The 26,377-nt window shown below is 45.9% G+C and overlaps 2 protein-coding genes and 1 long non-coding RNA gene across 8 annotated transcripts in view; 2 read left to right on the plus strand and 1 right to left on the minus strand.

The window, feature by feature from the left end:
- XPO5 (exportin 5) overlaps positions 1 to 15,710 on the plus strand; it is a 48,351-nt gene extending 32,641 nt beyond the window's left edge. For 3 of the 4 annotated variants that reach the window (XM_082414061.1, XM_082414060.1, XM_082414062.1), the window contains 12 exons: positions 5,271 to 5,371; positions 8,024 to 8,120; positions 8,938 to 9,074; positions 9,563 to 9,660; positions 10,246 to 10,292; positions 11,095 to 11,192; positions 11,812 to 11,874; positions 12,652 to 12,734; positions 13,188 to 13,295; positions 13,431 to 13,568; positions 13,773 to 13,937; positions 14,118 to 15,710. In XM_082414061.1, coding sequence (XP_082270187.1) covers positions 5,271 to 5,371; positions 8,024 to 8,120; positions 8,938 to 9,074; positions 9,563 to 9,660; positions 10,246 to 10,292; positions 11,095 to 11,192; positions 11,812 to 11,874; positions 12,652 to 12,734; positions 13,188 to 13,295; positions 13,431 to 13,568; positions 13,773 to 13,937; positions 14,118 to 14,255 — 1,273 coding nt within the window. In that variant the 3' untranslated portion in view covers positions 14,256 to 15,710. Of the gene's footprint in view, positions 1 to 5,270; positions 5,372 to 8,023; positions 8,121 to 8,937; positions 9,075 to 9,562; positions 9,661 to 10,245; positions 10,293 to 11,094; positions 11,193 to 11,811; positions 11,875 to 12,651; positions 12,735 to 13,187; positions 13,296 to 13,430; positions 13,569 to 13,772; positions 13,938 to 14,117 lie in introns of those variants that run through there. The other variant, XR_014251066.1, reaches the window with a different exon arrangement.
- Positions 15,711 to 16,368: 658 nt separating this feature from the next.
- Positions 16,369 to 26,349, minus strand: POLR1C (RNA polymerase I and III subunit C). Of its 3 annotated transcripts, none has more exons than XM_082414089.1 (9): positions 26,199 to 26,349; positions 26,001 to 26,072; positions 18,409 to 18,516; positions 18,040 to 18,172; positions 17,635 to 17,755; positions 17,397 to 17,515; positions 17,092 to 17,241; positions 16,870 to 16,986; positions 16,369 to 16,725 (listed from the first exon to the last, which is right to left on the minus strand). In XM_082414089.1, the coding sequence occupies exons 1-9, from the start codon at positions 26,265 to 26,267 to the stop codon at positions 16,607 to 16,609; spliced, it is 1,008 nt and encodes a 335-aa protein (XP_082270215.1). In that variant the 5' UTR covers positions 26,268 to 26,349; the 3' UTR covers positions 16,369 to 16,606. The 3 variants fall into 3 exon arrangements, with proteins under 3 accessions (XP_082270215.1, XP_082270217.1, XP_082270216.1); XM_082414091.1 differs by having other exon boundaries at positions 17,397 to 17,549; positions 17,636 to 17,755; positions 26,199 to 26,348; XM_082414090.1 differs by lacking the exon at positions 18,409 to 18,516 and having other exon boundaries at positions 17,397 to 17,549; positions 17,636 to 17,755.
- LOC309638321 lies at positions 18,523 to 25,657 on the plus strand. The gene is made up of 2 exons (XR_014251069.1): positions 18,523 to 24,585; positions 24,674 to 25,657. It is a non-coding gene; the product is annotated as an uncharacterized lncRNA (long non-coding RNA).
- Positions 26,350 to 26,377: the final 28 nt, after the last annotated feature.

Below are 26,377 nucleotides of genomic sequence, written 5' to 3' on the forward strand. Positions count from 1 at the left end.
GTGGAAATAACTACCGCAGGGCAGAATAAAGAAAAAAGAATGAAAAGAATTGAGGGCAGCAATTAGAGAAAGAAGAACAAAAAAAACCCAAAGTTAGCAGAAGGAAAGATCATAAAGATCAGATCAGAAATAAGTGAAAAACAAATGAAGGAAACAGTAGTTAAGATCAATAAAACTAAAAGCTGATTCCTTGAGAAGATAAACAAAGTTGATAAACCACTAGCCAGACTCATCAAGAAAAAAAGGGAGAAGACTCAAATCAATAGAATTAGAAATGAAAAAGGAGAAGTAACAACTGACACTGCAGAAATACAAAGGATCTTGAGAGATTACTGCAAGCAACTATATGCCAATAAAATGGACAACCTGGAAGAAATGGACAAATTTTTAGAAAAGCACAACCTCCCAAGACTGAACCAGGAAGAAATAGAAAATATAAACAGACCAATCACAAGTACTGAAATAGAAACTGTGATTAAAAATCTTCCAACAAACAAAAGCCCAGGACCAGATGGATTCACAGGCGAATTCTATCAAACATTTAGAGAAGAGCTAACACCTGTCCTTCTCAAACTCTTCCAAAATATAGCAGAGGGAGGAACACTCCCAAACTCTACGAGGCCACCATCACCCTGATACCAAAACCAGACAAAGATGTCACAAAAAAAGAAAACTACAGGCCAATATCACTGATTAACATAGATGCACAAATCCTCAACAAAATACTAGCAAACAGAAGCCAACAGCACATTAAAAGGATCATAACACCATGATCAAGTGGGGTTTATCCCAGGAATGCAAGGATTCTTCAATATACACAATCAATGTGATAAACCGTATTAACAATTGAAGAAAGACCATATGATCATCTCAATAGATGCAGAAAAAGCTTTTGACAAAATTCAACACCCATTTATGATAAAAATTCTCCAGAAAGTAGGCATAGAGGGAACTTACCTCAACATAATAAAGGCCATATATGACAAATGCACAGCCAACATTATTCTTTTTTTTAAATTTATTTTATTTATTTATTTATTTATGGCTGTGTTGGGTCTTCGTTTCTGTGCGAGGGCTTTCTCTAGTTGTGGCAAGCGGGGGCCACTCTTCATCGCGGTGTGCGGGCCTCTCACTATCGTGGCCTGTCTTGTTGCGGAGCACAGGTTCCAGACACGCAGGCTCAGTACTTGTGGCTCACGGCCCAGTTGCTCCGCGGCATGTGGGATCTTCCCAGACCAGGGCTTCCGTGTCCCCTGCATTGGCAGGCATATTCTCAACCACTGCGCCACCAGGGAAGCCCCAACATTATTCTTAATGGTGAAGAACTGAAACCATTTCCACTAAGATCAGGAACAAGACAAGGTTGCCCACTCTCACCACTATTCAACATAGTTTTGGAAGTTTTAGCCCCAGCAACCAGAGAAGAAAAAGAAATAAAAGTAATCCAAATCGGAAAAGAAGAAGTAAAACTGTCACTGTTTGCAGTTGACATGATACTATACATAGAGAATCCTGAAGATGCTACCAGAAAACTACTAGAGCTAATCAATGGATTGGGTGAAGTAGCAGGGTATAAAATTAATGCACAGAAATCTCTTGCATTCCTATACACTAATGATGAAAAATCTGAAGGAGAAATTAAGGAAACACTCCCATTTACCACTGCAACAAAAAGAATAAAATGCCTAGGAGTAAACCTACCTAAGGAGACAAAAGACCTGTATGCAGAAAACTATAAGACACTGATGAAAGAAATTAAAGATGATACAAACAAATGGAGAGATATACAGTGTTCTTGGATTGGAAGAATCAACACTGTGAAAATGACTATACTACCCAAAGCAATCTACAGATTCAATGCAATCCCTATCAAACTACCAATGGCATTTTTCACAGAACTAGAATAAAAAATTTCACAATTTGTATGGAAACACAAAAGACCCCGAATAGCCAAAGCAATCTTGAGAAAGAAAAACGGAGCTGGAGGAATCAGGCTCCCTGCCTTCCAACTATACTACAAAGCTACAGTCATCAAGACAGTATGGTACTGGTAGAAAAACAGAAATATAGATCAATGGAACAGGATAGAAAGCCCAGAGATAAACCCACACACATATGGTCACCTTATCTTTGATAAAGGAGGCAAGAATATACAATGGAGAAAAGACAGCCTCTTCAATAAGTGGTGCTGGGAAAACTGGACAGCTACATGTAAAAGAATGAAATTAGAACACTCCCTAACACCATACACAAAAATAAACTCAAAATGGATTAAAGACCTAAATGTAAGGCCAGACACTATAAAACTCTTAGAGGAAAACATAGGCAGAACACCCTATGACATACATCACAGCAAGATCCTTTTTGACCCACCTCCTAGAGAAATGGAAATAAAAACAAAAATAAACAAATGGGACCTAATGAAACCTAAAAGCTGTTGCACAGCAAAGGAGACCATAAACAAGACGAAAAGACAACCCTCAGAGTGGGAGAAAGTATTTGCAAATGAAACAACTGACAAAGGATTAATCTCCAAAATATACAGGCAGGTCATGCAGCTCAATATCAAAAAAACAATCCAAAAAGGGCAGAAGACCTAAATAAGACATTTCTCCCAAGAAGATATACAGATTGCCAACAAACACATGAAAGGATGCTCAACATCACTAATTATTAGAGAAATGCAAATCAAAACTACAATGAGGTATCACCTCACACCGGTCAGAATGGCCATCATCAAAAAATGTACAAACAATAAATGCTGGAGAGGGTGTGGAGAAAAGGGAACCCTCTTGCACTGCTGGTGGGAATGTAAATTGATACAGCCACTATGGAGAACAGTATGGAGGTTCCTTAAAAAACTAAAAATAGAACTACCATATGACCCAGCAATCCCACAACTGGGCATATACCCTGACAAAACCATAATTCAAAAAGAGTCATGTACCACAATGTTCATTGCAGCTCTATTTACAATAGCCAGGACATGGAAGCAACCTAAGTGTCCATCGACAGATGAATGGATAAAGAAGATGTGGCACAAATATACAATGGAATATTACTCAGCCATAAAATGAAATGAAATTGAGGTATTTGTAGTGAGGTGGATGGACCTAGAGTCTGTCATACAGAGTGAAGTAAGTCAGAAAGAGAAAAATACCATATGCTAACACATATATATGGAATCTAAAAAAAAAAAAAAAAAAAAAAAAGTGGTTCTGATGAACCTAGGGGCAGGACAGGAATAAAGACGCAGACGTAGAGAATGGACTTGAGGACATGGGGAAGGGGAAGGGTAAGCTGGGATGAAGTGAGAGAGTGGCATGGACATATATACACTACCAAATGTAAAATAGATAGCTAGTGGGAAGCAGCCACATAGCACAGGGAGATCAGCTCGGTGCTTTGTGTCCACCTAGAGGGGTGGGATAGGGAGGATGGGAGGGAGACGCAAGAGGGAGGAGTTATGGGGATGTATGTATATGTATAGCTGGTTCACTTTGTTATACAGCAGAAACTAACACAATATTGTAAAGCAGTTATACTCCAATAAAGATGTTAAAAAAAAAAGGTACATTAAAAAAAATAATAATTTTGAAAAAAGAAAGTAATAGGTGTTAGCAAGGATGTGGAGAAATTGGAACTCTTGTACACTGTTGGTAGGAATGTAAAATGGTACAGCCACTCTGGAAAACAGTTTGGCAGCTCCTCAAAAAATTAAAAATAGTGGGAATTCCCTGGTGGTCCAGTGTTTAGGACTCCGTGCTTCCACTGCAGGGGGCCCAGATTCTATCCCTGGTTGAGGAGCTAAGATCCTGCAAGCCATGCAGCACGGCCAAAAGCATAAAAATAAATTAAAAAATTAAATATAGAATTACCGTGTTAAGCAGCAAGTCCAGCTTGAGGTATATACTCAAAAGAATTGAAAACGGGTCTTAAAGAGGTATTTATACATCTATGTTCATAGCAGCATTACTCACAATAGCTAAAACGTGGAAGCAACCAGTGTCCATCAGTGGATGAATTGATAAGCAAAATGTGGTCTATACAAACAGTGGAATATCATTCAGCCTTAAAAAGGAAGGAATTTCTGCAACATGCTACAACATGGGTGAACCCTGACTATGCTAAGTGGAATAAGCCAGTCATAAAAAGGCAGTTTAAACATGGGTGCTAATGAATGCACATGGTTAGACTTAAAAAACATTATTGAGGGTTTTTAAAAAATAAGCATGTGGCTTCCCTGGTGGCTCAGTGGTTAAGAATCTGCCTGCCAATGCAGGGGACACGGGTTCGAGCCCTGGTCTGGGAAGATCCCACATGCCGCGGAGCAGCTAAGCCCGTGAGCCATAACTACTGAGCCTGCGCATCTGGAGCCTGTGCTCCGCAACGGGAGAGGCCGCGACAGTGAGAGGCCCGCGCACCGCGATGAAGAGTGGCCCCCACTCGCCGCAACTGGAGAAAGCCCTCGCACAGAAACGAAGACCCAACACAGCCATACATACATACATACATACATACATACATACATAAATGTAAATAAATAAATGTAAATAAATAAACGTCTAAAATGATCTATTCAGTGTTCATCTTAAATATTTGATCTTGCTGGTCCATGTTCTGTAATTTTCTATACATTTGAAATGTTTTATAGTTAACTTTTAAAAGAGAAATACTGGCTATAGATTGTTCCGTGGTGCCATTGCAGTGGAAGGCAGGTAGATCAGGTCGATAGTCTAACAAAGGTAAGTCATTTTGGTGGGGAAGAGGTGCTCATGCTGGGAATTGCAAATGTGCCTCTAGGAGACTAAACAGCTGCCAGAGCATTGTTGGGTCCATGCTCTTGATTCAGAGACAAAACATCCTAAAAATGGGGGCACATTACTACCTGCTCTGTGTTCCTGCCTGTGAACCATGATGCCTCTGACATTTCATCCTCTATCACGGGCAGTCAGAAAACTGGGAGTGCCTTGGCATCGTCTAAGGTTTGAAAGAATTTTGCTTTCCAGCTTTAGACTGTGATGTTGTCCGGCTCTCTCAGAATTTGGTTCTTGTGGTTGATTGCTATTAGGTGTTGTATACTGTACAAATAAACTTAATAGCATCAAGTCTATCCCCTTCTCCAGGGAAACATTTAAATTCCCCTGCCAAGAGTAGTGTTGACAGAGAGGTATCTATGTGGAAATGTAGTATCACTGAATTACAAGATGGAAACCCACTCTTTCCTACTCCAGCAGACTAAGTTCACATAGCATTCCTGTTTTTTTCAGAACTCACAATACTTTATATGCACCAGAAATGCTAGCCAAAATGGCAGAACCTTTTACGAGGGCTCTAGATATGCTTGAAGTGGAAAAATCTGCTATTTTAGGTAAGAAATGTAACCTTTTTTTTTTTCTTGAAGTTTTCTATACCTTTATATGCCTTTATATTTCTATACCTTATCTCTAATGCAGCTTCAGTGTGCCTTGTGTCACCTTCTCCTCACCTGGCACTACCTTGACCACCTGTTTGTTCAGAAATGCATGTATGGGGTTCCTACAGGCTCTCTAGGAACAAGTGTGTTTACTTCATTATCTTATCATGCAGAGAAGGTCTTCAGAAGCACACACACCCCATGTTAACCCCTCCTTCACTTTAGCTGCCAGCTGGTAGTATGTGTTAAGAGCCTTTAGATTATAAATAAACCATGCTTTTTGACCTGAAGGATATTAGCATACTTTCCTGCCTTTTGTATGTGGGGGGGAAGTATTCAAACAATTAAGCTTAAATAGCTTTAATCAGTAAAATATAATGTATGTTATCACTTTTTTTTTTTTTTTTAAATCTGTAAAGTGCCCCACATAGTGCCTGGCACCTAATACTAATAATGACAAATACTTTTATAACCAATATTACGTGCCAAGTGCTATATATTCTAATCATTATATGTGTTAGTTCATTTAATCAACCTAGGAACACACTACTCTTTTTTTTTTTTTTTTTAACTTTTGGGTTTGTTTATTTATTTATTTATTTATTTATTTATTTATTTATTTATGGCTGTGTTGGGTCTTCGTTTCTGTGCGAGGGCTTTCTCTAGTTGTGGCAAGCGGGGGCCACTCTTCATCGCGGTGCGCGGGCCTCTCACTGTCGTGGCCTCTCCTGTTGCGGAGCACAGGCTCCAGACGCGCAGGCTCAGTAATTGTGGCTCACGGGCCTAGTTGCTCCGCGGCATGTGGGATCTTCCCAGACCAGAGCTCGACCCTGTGTCCCCTGCACTGGCAGGCAGATTCTTAACCACTGCGCCACCAGGGAAGCCCTGTTATCACTTTTTTAAGGAATAGTTTCTGAGCCAAGTTTCCCAATTTTTACCTTGATCAGAATGTTGCTTTAACTCATTTCTCCCATTAGCAAATAACTTCATGATCATAATTGTGATACGTGCTGTGAAGGCAAGTGACTGTGGGAGTGTTTATTGGGAGACCTGACCCAGTCTTGGAGTGGAGTCACAAGACTGCCTCCCAGTGGAGACTTGAAGGATGAACAGGGGCCAACCAGGCTGGGGGCAAAAGGAGATGCTGAGCATTCTAGGCAGACAGAATGGTAGGTGCAAGATCCCGAGGCATACAGCAAAGAGCTTGATATGTCCAGGGAATAGGAAGGTGACTTGTGTGGCTGGAACACAGAGAGCAAGGCAGTTGGTTAGAAGTTAGAGCTAGAGGACTTCCCTGGTGGTGCAGCAGTTAAGAATCCGCCTGCCAATGCAGGGGACACAGGTTCGAGCCCTGGTCCGGGAAGATCCCATATGCCACCGAGCAACGAAGCCCGTGCACCACAGCTACTGAGCCTGCACAGCACAACTACTGAGGCTGCGTGCCACAACAGCTGAAGCCCGCACACCTAGAGCCTGTGCCCTGCAACAAGAGAAGCCACCGCAACGAGAAGCCCCCGCACCACAAAGAGCAGCCCCCACTCGCTGCAACTAGAGAAAGCCTGCGCACAGCAACGAAGACCCAAAGCAGCCAAAAATAAAAAATAAATAAGTAAATAAATTTATTAAAAAAAAAAAAAAGAAGTTAGAGCTAGAGACACCAGAGATGTCTAAACCTTGTGCCTATCTCTGGAGCTTCAGGTTGGCTTACCATCACAGCCCCGACAGTGTGTTTTTGCCCCGGCTATCACCTCTGCATGGGCCTGGCCATAATTAAGCAATCTAGTGAGCATGCCTCAGCTATGACTTAATGAAAAGGAGACTGTTAGCTTGTCTTTCCAGGGCCCATGGCTATCTCTCTTGGCCTAAATGGTCCTGGGCCATTTCCTTTGGCACCACTACACTTACGCTCCCTTTTGGAGACACCAGTAAAAATGAAACGTCCAAAAAATGTCTTGTTATTAATATAAAAATTAGGTGTTGCTTCACCACCCGTTCCCCTCCTGCCCCCCCTTCAGTTATTCATATTAAGCCAGGAACTGCTGCTGTAGAAATGTATGACCAACCAAAACATACTGGAATGGACAAACAGTTCCCTCTGGCAGCTTCCAACCAGGAGCAAGATTGGAAACAAAATTGCCTCTGATTAGAAGTATAGATCTTTTAAGGCAATTGTTATACTGAGATAAGCAGGTTTCATTTTTATCTGCTATACACCTTGGGCTTTTGCATAAAATTTTGCTTGAAAAAGAGGTTCTGTGACTTAAAAAGGAAGGGGGGGACATTCCCAGTACTCTATGGAGAGATCGTTTTGGGCTATCATTGTGTGTTTTGGCACAAGTTCCATCTGGAGAAACCCAGGCAAAAGTTAGAGTACTCAAACCTGGACACTTAAATAGCTTTCGCCTTTCCCTGCAAATACAGTGTAGCAGTCACTTTAGGGAAGCTGTTAGCACTTCCAGCTAGTAGAAGACTTGGTCAGCTGCTTTGCATTTATAGCACCCGGCCCCCACCCCCACCCCCCAAACCACCTCTGCCTATGGGAGGGTGTTGGCAGGTTGAGACCCTCAGCAGAGGAGCAGCAGGTTCCTGATCCATCTTTGTCTGTAGGATTACCTCAGCCTCTCTTGGAACTGAATGACTCTCCTGTCTACAAAACCGTCTTAGAAAGAATGCAGCGTTTCTTCTGCACCCTCTATGAAAACTGGTAAGGAACCAATGCTGCCTTTTCATATTCTCCTCCTAGACATGCATTGTATAGGATGGCCTTGGGTTGGACGTCTGATCTAGAATTCTAGTGTACAGGTAATGTGAGGAAAGAATTTGACAGGAAACTAATGATTCTAGTGTCAAATCAAAATGAACAGGCTGGTTTCCTGCAATTTTTATTTTAATTGTCACATGTGCCTTTAAGTCCTAGCCATGACTTGATATTTTAATGCCCAACTTGTCTGTTTCCAGTGCATAAAATGATGAGACCAAAGTAGAAGTTACAGTGATGGGGATGCATTTTCTCAGACCCCTCACTATTCATAGCCCACTATTCATGGGCACTGGGAGATAGCTGGCCATATTTTGTCTTGGGGTCCTGGTTGTGGCATGGGGGGTGTAACTGGCCCTTCTGTACACCAGCATCCCCAGGGCACTGATCTCGCTAACACAGTGCTCTAGTCAGCCAACTAACAAAAGATTCTCCATTGTAAATCCATATTACTTACGAAGTAATGAAAGGCTATTGCTGATCTTGGGTACCGACATCTGTCTTTTAAAAGATGCTGAATCTGGTTTCAAGAAGTTTCCTTAAATGTTGGGGTGGGGGGGGTGGCTGTTATTTTCCCTTCTGATAGAAGATTAAGTCCACATCTTCGAAGTATACTGATTAAGCTAAAGTTCTCTTAAAAAGAAAATACGATGAATTGCTTTTCTAGCTGAGAAGTCTTCTTGTAGACTAGAAATTCCCAAGGCAGTCAGGGCTGGCGATAACATATAATGGATTTGATGTTGTTCATGATTTTCCTTTACAGTTTCCATATCCTAGGGAAGGCAGGCCCTTCCATGCAGCAGGACTTCTACACCGTGGAGCACCTGGCCACCCAGCTCCTCAGCTCTGCCTTCGTCAACTTGAACAATATTCCTGACTACCGACTCAGACCCATGCTTCATATCCTTTCAAAAGTCCCTAGATAACCCAAAGGGCCAGAAGACTGAAGACAGGAACAGTTCAGAAGCACCAGAGGAGGCAGAGCTGAGCTATATGAAATAGATGGAAACATTTCTGACAGTATATAGTAACCACATTAGAAAGACAAGAAGATTGAAGTAAATAAAAGGAAAAACCTGAAAGCAGTCCAGGGAGTGTTGAAAGCTCTTTCTCCTTACGGGAAATTCTTACCATCCCATTTCTTGGAAAGATGAAAAATGAAGCTTTTATCCCTTTTCTGTACTTTGTCAGGTGCTTCTCTTTGAAGAAGCACACTCATACTGCATTCTCATTCAGACTCTGTTTTTGTTTGTTTGGGGGAGTATCGTTCTTCCCTGAAAGTTATATTGTAAGGAGAGTTTATTACAATTCCAGCCTGGCAGGGGAGTGGTGCTTTAGAACGACGGGCATGCGCTCGTGTGCTAAAGCTTCTTAACCTACCGCGGCATGGGTCTTTGTGAAGCCTCTGGTGCTCTTCTGTCCCCCGGAGCACTACGAAGCCCTGGTGTCTCCCATCCTTGGACCTCTTTTCACCTACCTTCACATGGTAAGAGATTGGCCAGGAAAGGGTGGCGAAGAGGCCTCTTAGAGTGGGTGGCCTCTCATGAGTCTCACAAGTCAAGAGCTCCTGAAAGCGTTGTCTCCTAGCCCTGCCAGGATGGCTGCACAGCCGCTCCACCCTTGCTGCCCTGGATGGAGCAGCTCCCCCGAAGAACTAAACTGGTTCCATTGCCTGCAAAGCACCTGCAGACTCAGATTCTACTCCTATCCTCCTGTTAACTGAGGAGAGGTGATCAGGGGAGTGCTTTTCCTGGGTCTGTTTCCCTGACTCTGGAATTAAGCAGGGGGACCAGCTGGGCAGAGAATAGGTGTGTCCAGAGAGACTCAGGAGTTCTGAAATGTCATTGATCCTTTCCAAGCAAAGAAGTGTTTGATATGCTGCCCTTGTCGTGGGTGTGGGAGAGGTTACAGAAACCGTATCTGGTTTTTTAACCTTGTGGGGTCTCCCAAGGCTCTGTCATTGTTACCTGGACTCATCTTCAGCTAATTCTAACCATGAAGTGGCCCTTAGATATTATCTTTTCCAACCTTCTCCCTAGTGTAGCACTTATTTCTTTTTTTGTTTTCCCAGAGGCTTTCCCAAAAATGGCAAGTCATCAACCAGAGGAGCCTGCTGTGGTAAGGGACTTTCTCTTCTCCGTGATGGATGAGCTGGCAGCCAGCTTTGGGGTGGGAGAAGGTAGACATGGAGGAAGAAGGACTCTGCCATCCCAGGGCTAGAATAATAGTGGGTTATAGTCATCCTCAGCCTAGATGGTAGATTGCTTTTCTGTGACCATTAGGCAGACTCAGCTCAAGCCTTCAAAGGGGGTACCTTCATCTGCCTGAGGTGAATGCTGAGACATTCTTAGGATTTTGATCCATTCCCCTCAAGCCAACTGGATATAGTCACAAGTAATAATGCCCCTCAGTGGATCACTGCTCCCCATTCCTAACTTTTTTTTTTTTAAAACAATGGTTTCATGAGCAGTGATGGGGGGGCCTCTGTGTTTTGTTTTGTTTTTTAATTTATTTATTTTTATTTATTTATGGCTGCGTTGGGTCTTCGTTTCTGTGCGAGGGCCTTCTCCAGTTGTGGCAAGTGGGGGCCACTCTTCATCACGGTGCGCGGGCCTCTCACTGTCGCGGCCTCTCTTGTTGCAGAGCACAGGCTCCAGACGCGCAGACTCAGTAATTGTGGCTCACAGGCCCAGCTGCTCCGCGGCACGTGGGATCCTTCCAGACCAGGGCTCGAACCCGTGTCCCCCGCACCGGCAGGCAGATTCCCAACCACTGCGCCACCAGGGAAGCCCCCCATTCCTAACTTTTGAGTGGAATGTAGACCAGAGGAAGTCAGGAGAAGGAAGTGGGCACAGAGGGTCTAGCTAGGGTCACTGCTTCTTTTGCATTCCCATGGAACTTGGCTCCTGGTTTTCTGCAGTGGAGAAGATGAGACAACAGATGAAAACCCAGAGTCTCAAGAGATGCTGGAGGAACAACTGGTGAGGATGTTAACCCGAGAAGTCATGGACCTGATCAGTAAGTGGCATGGGAACCAGGGGTAGAAGACAAGCCTTTTTCTGGAAAAAAAGCTGGTCACTCACCTAACATGTTTGCAGCAACACTGACTGATAAGAAATAATTAACTAAATAGAAACTATATAATTCTTAAGTCAATTTAAGGACACTTTATGAATTGTGAACTGCATTGTAGTTCATACTAAGGGCAGATTATGAGGAAATGGTCTAAAATAGCAGGAGGAAGTTGGATTAATGGTAGGAATAACTTCTAGCTTTGTCAAAATAGGGAAATTTTTTAATTCTTAGACATGAAGGTGGTTATATTTCGTTTTTATTTTTTGGTCAGTTCATTTGTTTGAGATCCAAAGTAGACCAAGTATACATATGAGGCATCCTCTCCTGGTCATTTACTCTCAGATAATTCTGTAATTTCCCTCCAGTTGATTGAACTTGAAGAGGGACCAGAACACAGTCTGGTCAAATGCCTCTATTTCTGTTGGTGAAGCTGACTTTGTGCCTGGACGGTATCCCACCTTCCCCCACTCCTCACCTGCCCAGAGACAGTTTGGGATCCACTGGCCTGGGACGGCTGTTGTCTGGTGGTAATATGCCTAGTAACCCTGCTTTCTTGCCTTAGCTGTGTGCTGTGTTTCAAAGAAAGGTGCTGACCACGGTACTGCTCCCGCTGCAGATGGAGATGGTAAGTGAGCCTGTTGCGGCCCTTGGAGGTCAGCCATTAAGCTCCTAAATATTGTTATTTCTGTAACCAGGTCAGTTCCCATAGAAACTGTGTCCCTAGCAGTCTGGTGTGGAGGAGACTTTGTACATCTAGCTTTCGTCCATGCTGGCCCCCTTGCTGTATTCCCCAGCACAGTCCCTCCTCAGAGCCTCTGCGCTTGGTGATTCCTCTACCTAGAATGATTGTTCTCCCAACTATATACCTGGCCCATCCCCCTGCTTTTTATTCAGGTCTCTGCTCAGATGTCACTTCTGAGAGGTCTTCCATGACCAGCTTATCAAAAATAACGCCAGCCTCTAGATTCTTCCTCTGCTCTGTCTTCCAGCACTGATCACTACCTGACATGTTTTATTTGTGTTATTAATTACTTCTCTCCCTCACTAGAATTTAACTACTAACAGGGAAGGGACTTTGTCGTATTCCTCTTATATCCCCAGTAACTGCTATAGTGGGTCCTCAAATATTTGTTTAACGACAAAAGATCCTCAGCATTTGCAGCTTTTTAGGTAACTGTCCAGAAAAATTCCCTGTTTTGCAAATGTATGGCTAGATGCATCTCTAGATCTGCCACGGGCAGAGGCTTCTACACCCTCTTATGAGGCTGGGGGGCTGTCCTAGTACCTTTGACCACCAGTCAGCCCAGGATACTCACCTCTCCTTTACTCTGTGGGTTTCTGTCAGAAAGGACGGTCTCTGTTCTGAAAGGATGGAGCTTAACATTTTGGTCTCTACTTACAGATGAAGAGATGATGGCCACAGAGGTAACCCCCTCGGCCATGGCAGAGCTTACAGACCTGGGAAAATGTCTAATGAAGCATGAGGTGGGTGGAGGGGCAGGCGAGATTTTTTCCTTGCCCAGCCAGGGAGCCCGCTTCCACTTTTCTCATTTTCTGATGCCATCAGGAGGGTTTTTTGGTAATACTCCTTTATATGAGTTAAAGAAAACAGTGGGAAAGGCAGAAGGCCACTGTGTTCCCATGCTGGCATGGGCAAAGGCTCAGAAAAACACCCAGGCACATTGCCACCAGTCCCTGGTGTTCAGCCTCCCCCAGGCCTGAGCATCTCCTTCCTGCACATAGGTTTTATTTTCTGTATTGTTTGGTTTTTCTTTTTTGGATGGCCTGATAGACATAGAGGAAATAAACTCCCATCTCTTCAGTAGCTGCTTTTATCATTTTCCTGCTTACCTATTAAAACTCTAGCTCCTGATGCATAAGAATTCAGAGAACATTGTACTTATTTTCCCATTGTAATTCTCCATCCTTTTCCGTTAGGATGTTTGTACAGCGCTATTAATTACAGCCTTCAATTCCCTGGCCTGGAAGGATACTCTGTCCTGCCAGAGGACGACCACACAGCTCTGCTGGCCTCTCCTCAAACAAGTATGGTTACTCACCCTTTCTCCTCTCCCCTCATGAAACATTTGGGTCATGAGGATTGACTGAATCAGTTGGAAGAACTAGGGTGCTGAGGCCTTCAGAGTCCCGCTTTGGCCCTGAGCACAGCTGTCTCCCCAGGTGCTGTCAGGGACACTGCTCGCAGATGCTGTTACGTGGCTGTTCACCAGTGTGCTGAAGGGCTTACAGACGCATGGGCAGCACGATGGCTGCATGGCTTCCCTGGTCCACCTGGCCTTCCAGATATATGAGGCGCTGGTGAGTGGAGAAAGCCTGGGGGCAGGATGGCTGCGGCTTCATCCCTCACAGCCTGCCTGCTCCCGGGCACTTGAGCCTTAATCCTAAACGTAGGCAGCTGCCAAGTTGCTAGTGCTGCCCCCTGAGAAGTGGGTGTGGCAGGGGATAGGGAAGGTGACGGGGCCCAAAACAGTGCCATTGAGTGGGTTTACCCCTACTTCTCAGCGTCCCAGGTACCTGGAGATAAGAGCTGTGATGGAGCAGATCCCTGAAATTCAGAAGGACTCACTGGACCAGTTTGACTGCAAGCTTTTGAACCCCTCTCTGCAGAAAGTGGCTGACAAGCGCCGGAAGGACCAATTCAAACGCCTCATTGCTGGGTGCATTGGGGTAGGTCACACCCTTCACACCCTTTCCTTAGTGCTCCCAACCACCTTTGCAGTCTTCTTGGACCATGTGTACAGGCAAACCAGAAACCAGCTGTAGTCACGACCATTATGGTGAGATGATCTTTAAAACAACCCACCACTCGAGACCCAGCATTAGTTCTTTCTCATTTGTCTTCCACAGAAACCCTTGGGCGAGCAGTTCCGAAAAGAAGTTCACATAAAGAATCTTCCCTCACTTTTCAAAAAAACAAAGCCAATGCTGGAAACAGAGGTGCTGGACAATGAGGAGGGCAGCCTGGCCACCATCTTTGAACCCTGAATCAAGCTTCTGGGCATTCTTCCTCGACCTTTATTGTCATCTGTTCTTCCCCTTTGTAGCTATTCTCTAGGCCCCTCTCCACTGCCACCTCACTTTACACCGTCGTCAGCCTGGAGAGAGATCCAGGTCTGGAGCTGGAGAGAGTGGGCCCTGTACAGGGCCGGAAGCCATGCTAAAGCATCAAGAAAGGGAGTTAGGGCTTACACCATTCTGTCTAGATTTCCCAGGTATCTCCCATCCTACTTGGAGTTTTGCCTTTTCCAAGAGAGAAAAGCTAGAGCAGAGCGGCCCTTCTCCCCAAGCCCTCCCGCCCCCAGGCAGCCATACACCTGTGCAGAGTGGTAACTAGGGGCGCTATACCCAATGCTGCGACTAGCCAGGCTTGCGACGAGGGTTCAGCCCTGAATTACTTGTGCCAGAGTTTCTCCTGGATCATTGAAAGTCCCACTGAGCCCCCTTGCTGCTGGGCTGACAGGGACCTTCCCCATCCCCCAGGGGCATATCTGGGTCAGGTGCTGAGTGCTGAACTGAATTTGGCCAGTTCCTGCTTTGTTTTGAGCAAGAATCTGGTCACCTGATAGGATCCATGGTACAGGCCACTGCTAAGCTCTGGGCACAGTATCAAATGTTAGTACCTTCAGGGACCAGGGCTGGGCCAGGGTCTGTAGCGCTCTGTAACATCCCTTAGAGCTCACACATTTTGTCCCTCCATGAATGACCCCTCAGTGTGGTTTCCCCAGTCCCCAGGGTCCACTCAGGCACAAGAGCCACAGTACCCTATCTAGTGTCACGATGCCATTGGCATTTAAGGATAATCCAGACCAACTAGGCTACATCTGTGACAAGCAGCTAGCAAAGCCACTGGTCTCTCCTAGGACTAGCTCAGTCCAGGTGCCTTCAAAAATCTCGTGGTCTTTCAGGTCCCTGGCCACTTCCCTCATGGGCCATTTCCAAAAGAAAAAATATGCCTTCCCATCACAACCTGTGAGTCTCCAGTCTGTTCTAAACATCACTGGATGGCCCTATAAGCACAGGGGACATGGATGAACGACTAGTTAATCTATACAGAAGGACACACATTTAGAGTGTGTGTCCATGTGTTCCCCACAGAGGCCTGGCATTGATCCAATCCACTGACCAGGGTTTTGGTGAGGACCGGTGGAGCAGCATGGACTGAAGCTGCAGCTTTTAGCTGGTGTGGCCCCCCAGGTAGGGTAAGGTCAGTAAGAGGCGAAGCTGGGGAAACGGACTTGGGAGTCCCACGTTGCGCTTTCTATGGCACAGACTTGGTCCATCCCCTCTTCCTGGGTGGTGCTTTGGGCTTCTTGTCCACTGTGAAGGCCATCTCAGCATGTTTCCCTCCAAATTTGTTAGCTGCCTACTCTCTGCGGTGGGGCTGTGGAGGGTATAGTTGTATTTATTGTGTTGTAATATTTTTAACATCCTGTGACTTCATGCTAGAAGTTTTCTATTGTTTATAGAACCTTTTTGTAGAAACATTAACTCTAAAGCACATCTGCATGTCAGTAAAAATCTCAATTTCATATAGAAAGGGCCCCATCTCCCTTTTTCAAACTAGTGACATACTCCAGGGTCACTGTTTCTCATGAGCATCTTGCTTGCTAAGGGGGCTGGACAGGAAGAACTGTGACTGACAGACCTGCTCTGTCAAACCCTCTGAAACAGCATGCCAGCCAGAAGCAGCTTTCTCTTCCTGACACGTAGACCAGGCAGCCCTTCCATTCTCTTAGTGTCGTCATTGGTGGCTACTGGACCTAACCCAGAGGGGCTGTCCAAAGGGAACTGTTATTCTTCCTTGTGTGGCTCTTGATAGTAATGTGACTTGACTGCCATGGACCACCCTTTTTTCTCTCAGGAACTTCCTCTGGTATCCAGGAAATAGGTTAAGCAGCACACAGTATTTTTCTGTGGTCTGGCTGTGCCCCCGGAAACCATCACACTCAGCATTTCTCAAGGGGCTTCAGAGGGACTTGGCCCTGACTTGCAGCGATGTCTGAGCCCAATGCTCCTAACTGCTAAATAACGCCAGATCTCTGCTGAGGTGCCCCATATTTTTGGACGAAAACTGAAAAAGTGGTCTCCAACAAAAGGATTTTTGTCTGGATGTGAATTTATTTACATTAAGACCTTGCAAAGGCATAAAAGTCACATTTTGTGGCACATTTAATGAAGTGTATTGACTGAAAATAAAGCTGGAATTGTCCCCAGAAAACTCAGGACCCCTATTCTCTGGGCTCTCTACAGCAGTCTTGTGGGGGCAGGTCAGAACCTAAAATCTTCAGCTTGCCTCAGGAGCATCCAATCCCAGCCATGCCAAGTCCAGCGCAGCCTCAATCCATCTGAACCGCATCCAGTTCATCCAAGAACCGCCGGCACTTCCCCATCAGTACCTTGATGGCTTCACTCACCAGCACGTCTGGTGGCAACACCCCTGTTGACTCAACAGAGACTGGGGACCAAAGGGACACTTTAGCCCAGGCAGGGCTTACAAAAGCTCCTTATACGTATTGCTAGATTCCACATCTGAAACCTGCAAGGAAGCTGCAGCACCAAAGAACTCCACCCCTGCCCCACCCTCCAACTTGAAACTCACAGATGTAATGGTTCCGAACACGAGCAAGCCGTACAACCTTCTTTAGCTTCTCATTCCGGAAGACCTCCCTGCTGAAGGTATCTAGCCGGGGATTGGCAACTCTGGCCACCTTTTTACCTAATGAAAACAAACCATATTATAAACACATGAGCCTAGAGCTTTTATTTCTCTGCTACCTTCAAAGAAAATACACTTTAGGGCCTGGCATCCCAAATCCCATACCTTGGATTTCTTGCACCTCAATAACACCAGGTGAGAAGCACCGGCTCAGCTCCTCAGCCGCATCCCCTTCCACGGGCTCAAGCAGGGTGATGTCCGGCAGGAGCCGGTAACTGGCTGTTGCCACAGGTGAAAACTTGGCATGATCTTTGCCTGGAGGGAAGAGGGAACTCGGAGCCTGGGAGGAGACCCTTCCTCACATTCCCTAAGCTACTGACATCAAAGGCCCATTGGCTTTCTGCCTGTCGGGGACATCTCAGCCAAGTCCCTTAGTCATACCTCACCCCAGGGTAAGCAAAGGGTCTTACCGATGCCCTTGACGCAGTGCATGAGCAGGTCAATCTCCTGGCCAGGCCGTAGCTGAGCGATGAGGATATCGTCATGTACCGGTCGGATGGTGCCCTCCGGGAAAAGGTCAGCCTGGTTCCCCAGGGGGACCCATGTCATGTGCCTGGTGTACACTGCAGGAGGAAGCACATCAGACCCAAGTCCCTAAAACTAGCACCCACCAACAGGGGGCCCTCTTCCTCACCCCACCGGTACCTACCTTTGTGGTTGACATAGAGCTCATTGGGGTCAGAGGAATCTTTAGCGGCGTGGGGGTTCCGAGTGCACCTGACCTGCAGCCGAAACTGCAGGGTATCTATCTCTGTGCCTTCTTCATCTCCTGCACAAAGGGAGGAGGTGGGCGCTGTTAAAGAGCTAGTGGATGTCGGTGCCAGGCACTACGCTGCATGCATTGCATGTTTCTCTCATCCTCTTGGCAACCCTGGTAAGGCAAGGGCAAGTGTTCTCACAGACAACAGCACTGATGTACCAAAAGACTGGTAATGGGCCCAAGGTCATAGAGTAGCCAATCAAGGGTTCGAACACAGGCAGTCTGATTCCAGAATCAACTTCAAAGGAAAGCTGCCCACCTTTCCCCAAAATTTCATTTTTTCAAACCCTCACCTTGATTCCGATATTCAAAAAGGCGGGGATCAGCATGAATGGGGATGAGCCCCAAGCGGTGAGCAAGGATCTCATCCTGGACAATGGAAGTGTTGTTGTACACCAGGACCTTCTCCACAGCCATGGTTGGCACCTGCCCAAGAAAAAAAAGCCACTCATCTACAAAGACCCTGTAGACTCCCCACCTACTCCCTGCCTCCTGACATAGGGAGATGGAGACTTCTTCCTAGAAGAACGCTTGATGAAAAGTTTACAAAGAATGAGCAGGAGGAATGCTCAGCAAAACTGCAGGAAAAATACCACTTGAGACAATTCTACAAATGAGGTTTCCCCACACAACTCCACCTTTGCCATCGTGCCCACCTATACCTCAGCTAATAGAATGCGTCGAAAAGCATTGGCAATGGCTGCGTCGATTCCCACCATGTCAAACTCCAATGAGTTTTCATCCATGTGTACCACATCCACGCGGAAATTCTAAAGGAACAGGAGAAACATTAAATGAAGCCTGCTCTCTATACAGTCAATACCTCCCCCCAGATATTCCCCTCAAGAACCTCCCTTTGCCCAGATGTCCCCCTCTCCCCCAATCATTTATTAGTTTCTGGAAAAGTCTTCATTTTTATCTTCAATTCATTTAAAATCCTCTGCAATATGGCTTCCAGCCAGGCCATCCACAGAGGCTATTTTACTAAGAATAGGCTCACGTATTGCTCAGTCCAGTTGATACTACTCAATCCTTATCTTACTAGACACCTCCCTTGCACCTGGCATTGTTGAGAGAATCCCGTTTCCAAACTCTACTGCCTTGATTTCTGAGCACCAATCTTCTGTTCTCTTCCTTCTTGTCTGATCAATCCTTCTACTAAATTCACAATCTTCCACCTACTATATACATGTTACCATTTCCCAAGTTTTTGTGTCTCTCCAGGGTGACCTCAACCCCACCCATGGTTTTAGCAACTATCTGTACGGACAACTCCCCAAACTATGTCTCACTTCTGATCTCATATATATCTCCTGCTAGCCTGCTAGACTTCTCCATCCACAGGAAACTGAATGCATCAACACTCCCTTTCCCCAGACCCATTTCTCATCAGTAAATGACACGACCACCCATCAAAGTAGTTCCCCAACAAGGTAATTTCACACTCCCCCCCTCACAGCCCATATCCAAGCAACCACCAAATTTACCTTCTGTCCTGTGCTCTGTTGCCATGATCACAATCTTAGTTTCTGCCTTCAGCCTCAGCTCCCCTATGCAATTCTGTCACAAATCTGCACACACCACATGACAATCCTCAAATTCATTCTCTCCCAACCATTAAGCTTGCAGATATGATAATATCTGCTTAAGAGCTCTTCAAAAGCTCCCTATCACCTACAGTGCCTAAAATGCACTTCAATCTTGCCTAACACTCATGCTGACCCACTTCATATTCTAGCAACAATGCAATGTCTAGCTTGGACACTCCTCACCCTTCGCTGTTCTCAGCTTCTGCTCATCGTTCAAGGCTGAACTGAGATGTCATCTCCTTCAGGAAATCTTCCATACTTCTGCCCCCCCTTCTCATTCTGGATTAAGTGCCTGTGCAGGATATACCCACCCCAACCCCATCACCTTTTTTGCTTTCAACCGCCTATACCACATTACACTGGACTCATTTGTCTACGCATGCTCTTCTCCAACAAGACTGAACATCTTGTTTGCAGAACAGGGCAGAAATCGTGTATACTGACTACCTAGCATGTTGCTCAATATACGGAGCAAACCCTAAGTTAGGCAGGAAAGACAGGGCCCAACCCAAGGACAGCCTCCTCATACAGACATTAGGCAAAAGGCAAAGCCACCTCTCCTTGTGTTGCACTTAATGAGATTATGAAGCATGGAGGAATGGCATCAGCAACAAGAACATACATTAAACCTTGATTAAACTTTGTGACACCTGAACAGGGAACCCTGCCCAGAAAACCCACAGAGCTCAGCCGAGCATGAGCAATAAAAGTGCACAGGCTGCAGCTGACTGCTATACAACCTTCCACGCCTGGTGCTTGACTGCTAAGGGAAAATGGCTCTTAGAGCACATGTGCGGTGGCTTCCGGAGACAGACTCGCAAGAGAAGCGGATGTAACCAGGTGCATTTAAGATCCCACCCCATCCTCCCACCAATGAATATTCTGCCCCTAATCAAAGAAACCTGCATCCATTCAAGGAATTGAAATAAAAGGCGGGGGGAGGTCAGAAAACTCCTCAGATGCCCTCCTCCCTGGCGAGGACGCCCGAGTTCTTTTCCAAGTGCGTTTGCTTCTGCCCCTTAATACATTGCTTCTTTGTTTCTCTCTACACCTCAGTCTGTGTGACTTTTTTTGCGTTCCCTGTCCAGATTCTTTTGGACAGGTAGAACAAGAACCTGGACCTTTAATTTAGCCTGTCTGGCATCAGTCTTTGGCAAGCAAGCCAGGAGATTTATTGGAAGTTAATTACCCTTCATCTTGGTCTCTTGTAAGTCTTAGCCTCCCACCTCCCTTGCACTTAAGTGGTGCTGCCTGACTTCCTATCATTACTTTTCTCTGTCGCTCTTTGTCGCGCCTCTGCGGCCCATCTCACTCATATTTTCGTGTCTTGCTCTCCTGGAAGTGCGGGAAGAGGAATTTGTCAGGCGCTTTCCAAGCTTGCTGCTAGGTCTTGCACTTCTCCTTGTTGCATGGCGTGTCAGGCCAGCCTCTATTCACAGGCAGTCAGGGACCTGAACCACAGGAGCTTCGCCCTCTGGGTTTATCTTATCCACCATTTGATTAACTGTTGTCAGGTTCAAATTAGCAAAAATATAAAATACAGCTTTACTTGGACAGACTGTAAGTTGAAGAAAGCTGAGGTTTTCTTAGATTTTTTTTTTTAACACAATTACATATACCGCCTCCCTTAGTGGCTGGTACCCATTTTCAGATACTTACCACCCTTTCAGAGAATGAAAACTAGAACCTAAATAGGTCCTGGAACTATAAGGATGTCCGTTTTAGGGGAATGCACCCCAGGAACATAAGAATTAATCATTGGCTATAGAATCTACAGAGAAGCCTTGAAGCCTTCAGGAAGGTCGCTCACCCTGGGTACCACAGACACCAGGGGAGGACACGGGCCTCAGGACAGGGGCTGGCAGGGCTGCCATATGATGGGGTCGCTACCCTCACATAGGCTACAGTCAGCAGGAGTGAGAAAAACAGGGATACCCGTAGCCAGTCCTGACTGGCGATGCTCCTCCTTTTGGCAGGAGCTTGGTTCCCCTGAAGGATCACAGGTAATCTTTACTCCCAGGGACATACCCTTTGGGAGCATTCAGAGACACCAAGGACATTCTCTCTTTTGGGCTTTTGTGCACCCCATGCTGCCTGGGGACCCTGACCATTGAGGGCTATATTTCAGGACTAGTTAAACTCTAAAGGCACGTAAAACCAGTGAACTCATTAAGAGCAGTACTTAATTAGTTAATTTGGGACAAGTCCAGACAGTTGAATTCCTTCTCTGACCAAATGAGCCTCATCTAGGATTAAACTTGTGAAAGTTTTTAGAGAATGCACTAACACAGACCCCTCCACCCCAAGAACCAGTCCCTACTGGGACAACATTTTTATCAGCTAGTCTGTCCCTGATATTAGGTGAAAGCTCCCAAAGTTACAGTTGGGCCCTCAGGCTCTGATGCCTTAGCCGCTAGATATGGCCTATGGGGTATTTAATAACGGTGACCAGGCAGAGGAAGCCCTGAGGGACTGGCACGAAGGGGAACAAACTAAGAAACAGGCTCAACTGACAGCTCTTGCTGTCAGCAGTGCCTTGCAACCTCAGGGACAAAGAGAAGACACGACACCAGATCAACAGAGACTCCACAAGGGGTCTGCTTCAAATGTGGTAAGCCAGGCCACTGCGCCCGTTCCTGCTGAGGGCAAAAGGCAAAACTGCTTGCCCCATGTCCAAACTGTGGAAAGTCAGGCCATCAGAGGTGAGAATGTCCCATGTCCAATTTGGACAAAGGGGTCTCGAAACTCCAAATGGTAGCTGCAGATAGCTGACAGGGCCGGGGGTCCTTGGCTCCCATGGAAAAACTCACCATCTCAACAGAAGAGCCCCAGGTGATCCTTAACAAGGCAGGTAAGAGGGTCTAATTTTTTAATCAATACAGGAGCCACTTGCTCTGTCTTTAAACAATTATGCTGTACTCTCAAATGTTAAAAGCTGCCTGGTATTGATAAAAATCCCCACAGTTGGTATTTCATTAAGCCACTCAATTGCCAATCTGAACAATATTTGGTCTCACATGCCTTCTCGGTAGTCCCTGAATGCCCCATCCTTTAACGGGACAATACGTTATAAAAGCTTGGGAGACACTTCAGTGACTAGGAACAGGCCCCAACTTTTAAATTGCTCTGGCTGAAACCTAACATTTGGGTGAAACCTAACACCCATAAATTTTCAAGCCTGAGACAGAGACATCCCAGGAAGGGCCCCCCAGGCCAAGCTAATTATTACTAGGTGCGGGTTACTAGTCTTTTGTCAGTCACACACAATACTCCTATTCTGCCTGTTATCAAACCCAACAGGACCAAATAAGTATTTTGGGGACACCAAGAATGGATGACCAACTATTAGCTAAGCGGGGAACCTGCCTAGAGTTAAACCTATCCCTCCTCCCAAGTCTTCACAGGACATCGAGGACCACAGATGACCAGAAGAGTCCAGACAGGCGAGTGAGCCCCCTTCCAAACCTAAAGTTCTTATTCAAGAAGGACAAAAAAACTTCATAAATCCAAGGCTAAGTACCTATGGCCACTATTTTCCTTCTGCCCCATTACACCAGTCCACCCATAAACTAATTAATATGCTTTGGTGAATTTGGATACCTGTTACCCTGCTCGTGTTCCTTCTTGCTGCTCTGGTAATCCTTTCTGAGTGTTGTCTTGATTCAGCACCTTTACCGGAGAGGGCTCTGCTCTGTCCATGCTGGGTTTAAAAAGGACTGTTTGTTTTTAGCTCACCACTGCCGCCGCCACCACAAAATCGTTATTCATCCTAACCTTTCTCTCCCTCCTTTAGGGTGTCTGCATTAGGGGAATAAGAATTTAATGCAACTGTAAATCTTTCAAAAATTACTCATGGTTTAATTCCTTGGGTCTCACTTTTAGGAAAGATCTGCTTACTCTGGCAATATCCAAAGCTTCCAAGGCAGACTTTCTCTCCCTCTCTCTCTCTCTGAGGAATTCTCTTCCATTAATGTCTTTAAATATAGAAGTTTTATTTAAAATCTTAGATTCCCGAGCTAGGTGGCAATTCCACCACTATGAAGGATTCTTAGATGCATAAGAAAAGTGGATACATCTGGGCACCACAGGCAGACACATTACTGGTCATGCCCTATATCAAAAAGAAGGATAGAAAAAGAAAAGGCAATCCCCCTACCTGGCCAACGGGGACAAATGGGCAGGGTCCCGGACCCTCTCTCCTTGGAGACATCCAAGGTCTAGTAAGGTCACTGAGGGGACGCCTCCAAGGCCTAGGAAGTAGGTAACTGGTAGAAGGCGATGCCCTTGCTGTTACCAAAGGCGAGAGCAAAAATCACAGAACGCCCTGATTTTTGTGCTGTTTTCTTTTCTGTCCACTTTAGGTATAAACACCATAGGAGGTGCCCCTTCAATACCCAAGCAGTCCCTCTTAGGACGCATCCTGAAAAATTGGAAGGAATTCAACGTTGATGAGCTAAAACACAAGAAACTCATCTTTTTCTGCAATACATTTTGGCCTCAATACAAGTAAGGGTCAGGGAAACCTGGCCCCAAAATGGCTCTTCAAATTATGATACTATTTCACAACTGGATTTATTTTGCAGGAAACTAGAGAAATGGACTGAGGTTCCTATGTGCAGGCTTTTATGATGCTATACCAAAACCCTTCATTGAAGGAATCATGTCAGATTTGTTTCAATGAACCAAAGAAAAGAGACCAAAATACCCCAGATATTTTAGATGACAACCCCAACTCCTCCTTCCCTTCCCTGGGATTGGCTAAGGCCTCTCCTTGTCTAGATAATGCCTTGATAGTGGGACAATGCATGCTAGGCCAACTAAGTAATCAGAGGGACCTCAGTATAACCATTTATAATCCCATTCCTGAAATAAGAGGGCAACTGGACTCATCCTGGCAAAAATCGGAGTTGCTATTGGTTTGGCAGCTCCACGGGGCGGGGTGGGGGGGAGGGGGCTTTGCCTACCACGAGGCAACACTTTATAACCTGTCAGATACTCTGTCTACCCTGGCCAGGACCAGAGGAGACTCACTCTCTAGACTCTCAACATCTCTTAATTCCCTAGCTAATGTGGTGATGGATAATAGACCGGTCTTGGATTATCTCCTAGCTGAGCAAGTAAGGATATGTGCAGTTATCAACAAAACATGTTACACCTACATCAACATCCCTGGCCAGGTGTTACAGTTTTGGAAAGGATAACCCCAGCGCCCACTCCACATGGACTGCAGTCAAAAGGATATGACCAAAGGTACCCTTTGGACCTCTGGTTGCATTAATACTTTTGCTGATTTCTGGCCCCTGCCTTTTTACTTGCTTGTTAAATTTGTTTCCTCCAGGTTGCAACAATTTGACATAAACATGATGGTCATACAGGGACTCCAGCCACTGCCTACTGCTGAGGCCTCTATGGAAATCTTGGGACCCCTTGACCAGAAAGGAGGAAAGTTTCATTCCCAGGGTCAGACAAGGGAAGACTGCCCCTGCCAGCTTGAAGTAGTTACAGAAGAATGAGACTTTTAGCCCTGAATAACCCCAAAAGATTTTGGGAAGGAACTCTTTCAGGGTGGAATTGAGGCAGGAAAGACAGGGCTGGACCCAAGGACAGCCTCCTCATACACAGACTTTAGGCAACACGCAAAGCCACCTCTCCTTGTTTTGCACTTAATGAGACTATGAAGCATGGAGGAATGGCCATCAGCAACAAGAACATAAATTAAACCTTGACTAAACTTCGTGATACCTAAACAGAGAACCCTAACCAGAAAACCCACAGAGCTAGAGCTTGGTGGAGCATGAGCAATAAAAATGCACAGGCTGCGGGTGGCTGCTATACAACCTTCCACACCTGGCGCTAAGGAAAAATTTAAGGGAAAACAGCTTTCAGAAGTGCGGTGGCTTTGAAAGACCAATGCGCAAGAGAAGCTGATGTAACCAGATGCAATCAAGATCCCACCCCAGGGACTTCCCTGGTGGGTTAAGAATCCTTCCACCAGTGCAGAGGACACGGGTTCGATGGCTGGTCCAGGAAGATCCCACATGCCGCGGAGCAACTAAGCCTGTGTTCCACAGCTGCTGAGCCTGCACTCCAGAGCCCGTGAGCCACAACTACTGAGCCCATGCGCCGCAACTACTGAAGCCGCGTGCCTAGAGCCGGTACTCCACAAGAGAAGCCACTGCAATGAAAAGCCCGAGAACAGCAACGAAGGCCCAACGCAGCCAAAAATAAAAAATAAAATTTTTCTTAAAAAGCAAATATTAAAAAAAAAAAATCCCACCCCATCCTCCCAACAATGAATATTCCGCCCCTAATCAAAGAAACCTGTATCCATTCAAGGAATTAAAATGAAATTAAAAGGGGGGGGGAGGCAGTGGTCACAAAACTCCTCGGGTGCGCCCCTCACTCGCGAGGACGCCCTCATTCTTCTCTGAGTACGTACTTTTCCTTCTGCCCCTTAATAAATTGCTTGTTTCTCTCTACGCCTTAGTCTCTGTGTATGACCTTTCTAGCGTTCCCTGTCCAAATTCTTTTGGACAGGTAGAACAAGAACCTGGACCTTTAATTTAGCCTGAACAGCATCACAAGGACAGCTGCTGAGGCACAGGCTACTCAGACCACAAGGTCCGACCCCCGTACTCTCTCCGGACACCTCCAGCTCCACCCACCTTTTCGAAGCGGTCCTGGTCCCAGGCATCATCGTAGCCCGAATAGTTACCGGGAAAGTCGGTGGTATGAACCTAGAGCAAAGAGAGACGAGCCTGTCCGCGAAGGGGCAGCGAGGCCAAGCCTGTCCCCACTCTGACCCCAACTCATCCCTGTTCCGCTCCCAGTTCTCCTCCCGAGCTCAAGGCCACAAGGCTTACATTGCGAACCCCGAACTCCCCTAAAACCACGCGGCTCCGCATTTCCTCCACTGCCTGGGCCGCCGCCATCTTCAACTCCTCCACGTGACCAGGGCACCTAACTGGTGCGTGCGTTCTAGTGGCCCTCCTCCGTCTCCGTGGCAACGCATCACCTCCTGGAATCTTAGATATCGCGAGAC

This window comes from Balaenoptera physalus (assembly GCF_965194825.1).
Source record: "Balaenoptera physalus genome assembly, chromosome: 11".
In the NCBI taxonomy this organism is placed as follows: Eukaryota; Metazoa; Chordata; class Mammalia; order Artiodactyla; family Balaenopteridae; genus Balaenoptera; species Balaenoptera physalus.